The 9,830-nt window shown below is 35.7% G+C and overlaps 1 protein-coding gene across 1 annotated transcript; it reads right to left on the minus strand.

Moving 5' to 3' along the window:
* Positions 1-274: 274 nt before the first annotated feature.
* On the minus strand, positions 275-8,943 carry LOC129290911 (histone-lysine N-methyltransferase ATX3-like). The gene is given in 29 exon segments (XM_054927977.1): positions 275-584; positions 873-973; positions 1,360-1,434; positions 1,671-1,757; positions 1,856-1,945; positions 2,303-2,359; positions 2,487-2,570; positions 2,787-2,956; positions 2,959-2,996; positions 3,090-3,154; positions 3,374-3,478; positions 4,220-4,365; positions 4,772-4,896; positions 5,035-5,134; positions 5,294-5,366; positions 5,571-5,617; positions 5,620-5,705; positions 6,059-6,151; positions 6,273-6,358; positions 6,361-6,364; positions 6,475-6,542; positions 6,656-6,724; positions 6,824-6,931; positions 7,279-7,345; positions 7,419-7,474; positions 7,561-7,781; positions 7,784-7,869; positions 8,008-8,297; positions 8,351-8,943. Coding segments are annotated over 29 exon segments (2,799 nt in total). The 5' UTR covers positions 8,462-8,943; the 3' UTR covers positions 275-493.
* Positions 8,944-9,830: the final 887 nt, after the last annotated feature.

Consider the following 9,830-nt stretch of genomic DNA (forward strand, 5'->3'; position numbering starts at 1 on the left):
AAAACTACACGGTTAATCCTCGCCTTCTATCTTTATGATGCTTCAATTTTATGGATAAAGAAAATGCTTTTCATGGATTAGTCTAAACAAGAAATGTTAATACCCCCAAGTTTCTCAGGAAGCCATACGATAGAATAATAAAAATGCCGTTCAAATATCCCCATTCCTGATTCCCCACAGATCACTGTTTTGGAAATTGGGTAGCATTAAACAGTTTCCCTTGCACATATTTAGATTTAAATATGCATGAAATATCTAAAATAATCAGAAGTCGGAAAAAATGGCAGAGCATAAACATAACCACGTCAAGAACTATGATGCAATATACAAAATTGCCACCAGCTCTTGGCTGGGGGTGTTTCTTTTATTCGTAACCAAATGATATACAAATATACGAAGTTGGAGAAAAAAATAAAAAAATATGCGACACTAAACAATTTTTTTCCCTATGGTTAGCCAGGTTAAGTTGCAATATATTAAAAAATTGTGAAACCTAGTTCATAAATTTCCTACAATTGGGAGCTTTACAAAGGCAAGGAACTTTCAGTTCATCCCGCTCATCTGGATCAAACAAGTAATCATACCTGATGTAACAGAGAAAAGTTAGCAGTAGTCAACTTCAGTTGCCTCCTCTAGATTACAAATATTCGTGTATTCAAATAAAAGAGTGACACAAAAGTATAACTACGTGCGAAATACATTCGCATCTTCACGCCTATTATCTCGTTCTTTTTTATTCTTTCTTCCAACGCATCATGCATTCACTTTAGTGAACATAAAGGAGTTTGATTACTAAATTACTTCTAAATGTTCATGCTTTAAACCAGTAAGTCATCCACGGACCTATGCAAGTATATATAAATGATACATACGTTAGTTCTTCCCCAGCAGAAACATGGGTCTTGGCAATAAGAACAATCCGGCTCTCCTCAGCACCCATGCTCATAATCCTCGCATAGCAGTTAGGCATGCACTGCATGTGGCAGGTCAAATTGGGCGTCAGTATCTTAATTAGAAGCATGATCATATCCTATAACCATAAAGCAGTGACAACTAAAACAATATGGATTTCTAGTTTATTTTCTTATTGTTCACATATTCCTTTTGGCATTGGAAAAAAAAAAAAAAAGGAAACTAAGCGAAGAAATGCACAGAAATGCCTAGTTAATGAATTTATGAACAAACACGAGCAATTGGCAACTACCAAATTTATATTTAAACGGGTATGATAAGTATGAACTTCAACAGAGGAAAAGCCAGCTAAGCTTAACCAGTCGATCAATTTGGCTGACAATGCATAAACTATTAGGAAAAAGAGAAACGGTGCCTCGGTCATTGCAATTTGCAGAAATAACTTACAGAGTGGTTTATCAGCCGGGCTATATTTCCCCTATGTGTAGCATCGATGACCACCTCTTCACTGATCTTGAACAGCTGCATGATTTACCTTGTTAAAACATTATGGTCAAAACAACAATCAAGTCTATACTAACCAGTAATTATAAACCTGCCCAAAGGAAGCATTCTAACAAGATAGGCTTAAGCCTATAACTATCAATATACATCATAGCACTCATGACGACTTCATGATAGGCTTATGCGTTTGTTATAACATTGCAAGTAGGTGACAGGGTAGTCCATATGCATAAAAACAATAACAATAGACTTACATAACAGTCTTTGCCTTCTGAACGATACATAGCCTCCCTCATATCAGCAACACTTCGTCTTACCTGCTCACCACGGTACTCAGCAACCTGAATAAAAAAAATAACTTGATGAACACATCTTCATAGACAGTGACAGTAAACCTTGCATTTATTCAGAAATCATCCTAAACTATTGAAGTGCAGACCATCTCTCCTTCTTGTATATCTCTTCGAGCAAAGAGGCCCCATCCATGTATACCCGATTTTCCAAAGCAAACTCGATGATTTTCAGTTCTCTGATGCCACAAAAAAAGTAATATTGACATTAAAAGAAAAAATACAGATGCAAAATTCAACTGTAGCATAGTGTAATCATTTGCCTGCAAATGGTGAAGACGTTCCTTGAACGAAGTAAATACTTTAGAATCTTCTGAGTCCTTTCACAAAACAAGACAACATAAAAATACTAGCTTCAATAAAGAACAATTCAACAGCCAGAAATCTCTTCGAGCAAAGAGGCCCCATCCATGTATACCCGATTTTCCAAAGCAAACTCGATGATTTTCAGTTCTCTGATGCCACAAAAAAAATATTGACATTAAAAGAAAAAATACAGATGCAAAATTCAACTGTAGCATAGTGTAATCATTTGCCTGCAAATGGTGAAGACGTTCCTTGAACGAAGTAAATACTTTAGAATCTTCTGAGTCCTTTCACAAAACAAGACAACATAAAAATACTAGCTTCAATAAAGAACATTCAACAGCCAGAAATTTAAAAAGAGAAAGGTCAACAGATATAGCATGAAGTCATTGACAATATGGAAACATAGACTACCTTATAGCTGTTCAATTGAATTATAGAACTTAACAAATGACGACTTGGTCCCCCCACTAAATGTATTATTGGCTCATCAGCGCTCTGGCAAAATACAGAAAATATATAATGAGACCCTACGTAAAAGAAATTTGACTACAATTATGCAAGCAATCAGTTTACGGCAATATTATAATAATTGTGCTAAGCATTAACAAGAAAAGACATTGCATGCTACAGCAGCATAAGCAGCTATGAATATGGGAAAACGAAAAGAAAAAACACAAGACAGTAAAAATTGATGCAAAATTAAGATCAAACCTTGGAAGATCTTCTATAAACACGACATCTTGCAGCAGACAGTGGTTCAAATTCATTAGTCTCAGGGGCTGAAGATTCAAGAAGTTCTATGTTTTTTGATGATACCAGCCTTGATCCCCTGAAGCATCCCTTATGATTTTGCAGGGAAGTCCTGGGAGAGAAGACCCCAAGGGAGTATGTATAACCATCACAGAATCTGGGTTCGGAAGCCTGCAATGGAATCAACATATAACACCACATTTTCTCAAGGAACTCAGATACTGGCACATGGCATTAATCATTATTCTGTGACAACAGCTCAACCTGTGACATGCACAATATATTAACTTCTTCGTTATCTGAACTCCATTCTTCTCCATAGAATGCAACTGTCAGTATAAACAATGTTGAAATATTTCGTCAGCATGGGTGCACCCTCATATAATTCAATTAACATTGTCCAACAAAACCTTTTGCTAAAGGATGCAAATATAAATAATACCCACAGCCCTATAGGAGGACTTAGAATAAAATAGTTATGAAATACAGAAAAAAATATTAAGTTGAGTCAATGCTCTGTTCACATATAATGAAATCATTCAACTTACTTCCATGCTGTATCCAGCCCTAGATGCACACATCACATGAAAATAAGTAGCACACTTGCAACAACTTGCACAGGATCCATGGCTTTGTTTACAGATAACACAAGTCTGCAGTTGACACGAACAAGAAAATTTAGAATACAAGGGTAACATCACAACTTCCCCGACCTCAGGGAATTTCCCCAAATAAGAGAAAAACAAGAGCTGACTGCTGAGAAGGAGCAAGAAGTAACATAATGATGCAACCCTCTACTCTATTAAGCTTAAAAATAAGCAAAACCAGAAAATACACTGTAAATGTAACTAACAATTACTATTGCTGAACAATAGAGTGGGATTACAATCAAAATAAAGACTGAAACTACACTGAGATGGCAATTACAGAGCATGAAACAACATGAACTATACCCTCTGAGCAGCAACACGAACACTGGTCTCTCACAAATACAAACTGAAGTAGAAAGATAAAATGATAAAGAAAAGATGATCTTCTCCACCCCTAATCAGGCATTCAAGAGGCCAGAGCTCTCCTCACTTGACCACAATTCTCCAATAGTCCCTCCTCATCCCTCATCATGGAAGTACATATTTAAAGAGTCAAAAGTAGTCATTACCCCTACTGACACTACCCATAACCTAGGCTACACCTAACCTGACTTTTCTTTTATCATTTGAATCTTACAGTTATAAACCTTCAAATAAACCTCTTGACCACTGGTCTTAGTCTTCTCTAAATCACCTCCCTGCCTAGATTGTCTACTGTAAGCCTTAGGAAATGACAGGAAAATCTTTTGGAAATCACCAGCTCTATCACATAACAACACTGCAAAATAAGCAATAATTTCATACCTTCAAAAAGGAACTTGGAGGAATTTTAAGGATTCCAAAGGCAGGTTCCATTATCTCATGGTTTGAGAATCCAACTTCAGGCCGGAACCAAGCACATGTGACATGAACCCACAGCATCTCAACATCAGTTGGCTTTAGAGCTCCACCTGCACAACATTATTACAAAACAAAAATAAGAGTTGCAACACACAATTGGCAATTGTAAAGATGCAAATGGTTAGGTTACAATGTTACTGATTAAGTATAAATACACAATCATAAACTATTTTGCATCAAGCTCATAATATTCTCCTCGACCATTTTACAGCCAAAAAAAATAGTGGCAAGAATGAGTGCCAGAGAGGAGAGATTTGATCAACCAAAAACGAGTAAATTTTTATGGAATACCATGAAGGTACATCATTATTCTTTCCTATTTAAATAAATCCACCACTTGATAGTATCAGAAATAACTTGAAAACATATTAGAGTTTTAACTTGATCATAACATTTTTGGCCTGAATTCAAGAAGATCACGCTATTCAAGATCACAAAAAGAAATAAATAAAATACCTTTAACAGGACAAAGGCAACATTCTCTCTCAACATCAGGGGTTTCGCAAACTCTACAGACCCAAGAAGTAAAATCCTTAACATTCTTTGCTCCATAGCATTCTTGGTGGACTGCTATTTGGCACCTGTAAAATGGACACGTGAACACACAGCACAACATTTCTAACTAAAGACATGGAAAGTTAAATCAAACTCCAATTTTTAACGCACCACAATTTTTTATACAAATTTGGAAGAAAAATAAATAGAAATTATAGATCCACCTGTTGCAGATGATAATTTTATTATCATCCCAATCTTCAACCCATCTACAAACCGCACATCTTTCTGTAGTCCACTTTGGATATACTGGTTCATACTTCTCTGTGACAATAAATAAAATAAAATGAATTCCACAATTAAAAATATATTCAAAAAATGAGTGTTTGCAATATGCCAAAAAGACCCAGTCACATGAAGAAAATTCTATTCTTATGATAAAAAAAAAATCAATAGAATTTTTTTTTGAAGTACAGTATTTACCTTGCAGAAAGGCAAGTACCTGCTGTTGATCTAACTGCATAGAAACTCCACCTTGTGTATTATTTTCTGCGATCTGAAGAATTTCATGTCAATACAAACTGAGTGGATAACATCTTTGGGGAGTCTACACTTTTAAGAAATAAAAGCAATGCAGGGTGCTGAGTAATACTGCCAATTACACATCTCTCATGACAGTAAAACCAAAACTAACACATGCACACACTAAACCACCAGCATATATTTCCATGGTTCTAATTTAGAAAGAAATGATACAAACCCATTTTTCCAGAGGAAGCATTGTACTCTTTACTCTCACACTATATTCCATTTTTTAGCCCTGCAACCTGTATGCCGTTCCCATTCACTCAGTGTCTGCTTTCGCACCCCACATGAGCCACACTTGCACATGACTCTGAAACAGAAATAAATAATGAGCATTTTGACGGGATCATTAGGAACTGCATAGAATCCTTTTATTAGCATTGACCGCTAATGACTGAGGTTGATCAGCTTATACAGAACACCTATACAGATAATATTTATAAAAATGAACATGTAAATAGATATGAATATGCTTTTCAATGTGATATTTGAGATCTTCCAATGAACCTGTTACATCATAATAAACAAGACTACATGTATATGCATTAAGAAGAATTACACATGTGCGTGTATGTGTTGAACAACATGCAAAGAAAGTTCATTAGGATATCTCAAGAGCAAATAGAGCATCTCTAGAAATATACTTAAGAGCAGGAATCTTACAGATGAAGCTTTGGAATGTAATACCCTTCCATGCCATTGCACACCACCGTTACCTTGTCAGGTACAACAGGCTTTTGGCTATTTTCTGTTGATCTGTCTCAAAACAATATCAAATCATAAGATTTAAGATAGAAGCAACTTCAAAAGTACTAAAATAAATCAACATGAATTTCCCAATGCATGTTAAGGTAAGCAGAAAATAGCTGTCGCATACTTGATTTTTGGCTTGCATATTTGTGATGCTGAAAATTTACAGTTGAAATTTGCTTTGCAATCTGGACAATAGTAATCTGTATGTTCCAGATCCTGCAATCAGAAACTCATCAGAGGTCTTCGCTCTGCCACCACTTTGTGAACTTGGGAAAATAAACATGCCAGAGAAAATATGTAGCATAATATTGACATCGTTAACATACCTTAAAAAGTTTACTGGATATTTAGCACATTCAGCGTGAATCCAAACATTACAACCGTCACAACACACCTGATTCAATAAGAAAAGCCACATAATATATCCATATATTAATTAGTCAAATAAAACTACAAGAGAATATATAAAAAATGAAGAAGTATAATTGAGAAAGCAAACAATCTTACCCAATTCCCACCATCTGAATGGTGCCAAATCTTTTTGCAAATGCCACAGTATTGTTTTGATTTCCGTAACTGGAAAAAGCATATCAATAATTCTAGAACTTACATTTGTCTGCTAAAAATATATTAACAAAAAATTGAAACCATCTGGAATGAGGTATTTTGCAAAACCTTGGCACAAAGTTTGCAATATAGATGAGCTGAAGAATATGAATCCTTAATCTTCTTCATAGTTTTGCAGGGCAAAGTCAGACCACAGCCAGCACAAGGTCTCATTTCCTGCATGATATTTATTCCCAAAATGAAAATCTACAGCTTCCAGAATATATAAGATAAATATTTTCAAATTGACTTTTGGGTGGTACAAAATTAAGATCAATTACCCATTCATACAATGCGCATGCATCTTGTCATGGAATGTGGACCGTTGATTATTAGTTTAATTTAATGATCACAAATTATTCAAGTTTCTTCTAAATAGTACCTTGTGGGATGTTGAAACACAGATCTCTACTTTAAAACAGAAGCAAGTTACAGACTCCTGAGAGTATATTATAAGTTATAGGTCATCCTTCCTCTGAAAATAACAATGTTTGCAGCAGCCTATCTAATGCACAGCCAAGTACATCTAAAATCTTCCACCATCTGAAAGTCACTTGGTTTGCTCTTGTCAGCCGAGTCTGCCCCTGGAATCTGAATAAATATAAATATCAATACTTAAATTCTCAATATTCTTGCAGAAACAACTGCAGACCTTGCAACAAACCTGTCCATGAACTCCATGAAAGGGAATATCATTCCCTGCTTCACCCATGCATAGTCCTGCCCAAAACATTCGTCCAGATATGAAAATAAAAAGGTGCCATAATAACTAAATTTTATGACCAGATATATGAAGAGATCTGTACCCTTTGCTTTCCATTTTTTGAATACCCAAAAAACATCACGCAAATTGCACCAGGAACACAACAACTCAGAACGGACTTCGGAGCTTGCAGGATAGGATCAATCACTACAGCAGGCCAAGCTGGATACCTCTTTCCACACTTTGCCCAAACTATATCACCCAAAGCAAAATCCTCCGGTTTGTAGATATCCTTCCTTTTTGCAGCATTTCGATCAAGCTTTGGTCCACACCCTCAAAACTTAGACCAGACGTATAACTCTCAGTTTTAACTGCTGATGAACGATTTCCATTAATTGACGTTCTAGTAGCACTAAAAGAATTTGGAGCCTCCGGTGGTCAAAACTGTTTAAACCCGAGTCGTCAAATCCTGATTCCTCCTCCTCCATGTCGGGATAAGAATAATACTTCGACTTTTAGAGCTATAGTTATTTCCATTTCCCTGTTTTACAAATCCCAATCCACTAAACCCCGCCTTATCTTAACTAAAATAGTATCATCTTCAAAGCTGGAGTCTGCGTCCCTCCACTTGATTCCCCGATTCTTCCATGTTCCGAGGACAGAATCATTGAACCTCGATGGAAGCATTTGAGATCGACCACGAGACGATCGCAATAGTGGAGGCCGAATCCTTTCAGAGCCTTGCTCCATTGCTGTCTTACCATTCAATAGCGCAGAATTTGAATTCGATAGAACCTCACTAGCCAACACGATCCTTCGCTGCACCACGACCCCGAACCGCTGCTGAAATCTTCAGCCTCGCCAGGCATACCAAGAGAATAAAATCCATTAACTTTCCGCTTCTTCGGAACCGATGCACATCCATAGTCCTCGGCATCCTGCTCCTCTAGCTTACACCGTTTCAGGTTCGGCATTTCAATTTTCATAGTCCGCTTAATTATCATCTTAGGACCATCCGCAACGGCGAATTCGCCTTTGCAATTCTTGGGCCAAAACCCTAATTTCACATCGAAGCATCAAATCCAAGATTCCAACAATTCAGTATATCTAACCTGAAAAAACCGGCAATTTATCCTCCACAATTATACCGCGATAATCGAATCTCCTCCTATTTTCCCCCCCACTACAGCAATAAAGATTAGCGAAACCTCGATGCCAAAACCCACCCAATCGAACAATGAATCAACGACCCCAAAGAAGAGGGGAAAATGTCGCAAACTCTCCCTTCTAAAGCATGCAAAGGAAAAAAGTTCCGAATGCAGACTTCGGCCTTCGGATAAATTATCAAAGAAAAGCAGACCGAAACCCTCGAAAAAGAAAATACAGAAATTTTCTCGAGAAAAAATCACTGAGAATTCGCAGAACGCAAGCACTAGCCCTGTGTATCCAACAGAGAAAGAGTTCGTCCAAAATCAAACAAACGGCCCCGAAGATATGGGTCACATATACAATAATATGGTATAATAGTAAATATAAATATAATTTTAGTGTTTAATGTTTAACAGTAGCATATTATTTTAAAATTCATCCAATCCGCTTTCAGCCTTTCAAGCCCAAATATGAAAGCGCTATTCGTGATAAATAATTCATTAATATTAGTTGTGATTGATGTTAGACTTTAGTTTTATTATTGAGGAATTCAGGAATAAAAATAAGAAAAAGAAAGGAGAAGGCACGTCAGAGGGTCCGTAACTGGCTTTTTTGGCTCCGGGGATTAGGGAATGCCATGTAGCGAGAGTGTTGGAGGGAGACGACAAATATAATAATAATAAATATAAATAAATAAATAATTTTGATGTTTTTTCAGGAAGCGCGAATTGGCAAATATTTTGGCGGTTCCATTCCTTTGTCTCTGCTTTTGTGCACGTGCGACTCTCATCTTTCAGGTTTTCAAAATTTAATTTTAAATCCTTAGACTAATTTAGGGGTGTCAATTTTTTAACTTAATCTGATTATTGGTATTGTTAATTTAAAATCATATATTTAAATTAAACTTATCTGTCATCAAAGGCATAAAATTCAAGTTTAGTTGTGGATGTGAATTATTAGCTTCTAAAAATTTTATAATCTTTCTATCTTAAATTATAAACACTTTTAAAAAAGATTTGCCATTCCAAGATATAAGAATATTTTAAGAAGATTAAAGTTTCATTAAATATACTTATTTTAATATTATCATTTTTTTTATAATTAATTTTTATTCCTTCTCTTTTTAATATATTAAATAATAAATATTTAAAAATTTATATTGTTATTTTGAAGAGATAATACTATAAGTATATTTGATGAGGTTTATTAATATGTAAAATTTTA

Source organism: Prosopis cineraria, unplaced genomic scaffold (genome assembly GCF_029017545.1).
Source record: "Prosopis cineraria cultivar Desert tree isolate PC_DT_omini unplaced genomic scaffold, ASM2901754v1 PC13, whole genome shotgun sequence".
Taxonomy (NCBI): domain Eukaryota; kingdom Viridiplantae; phylum Streptophyta; class Magnoliopsida; order Fabales; family Fabaceae; genus Prosopis; species Prosopis cineraria.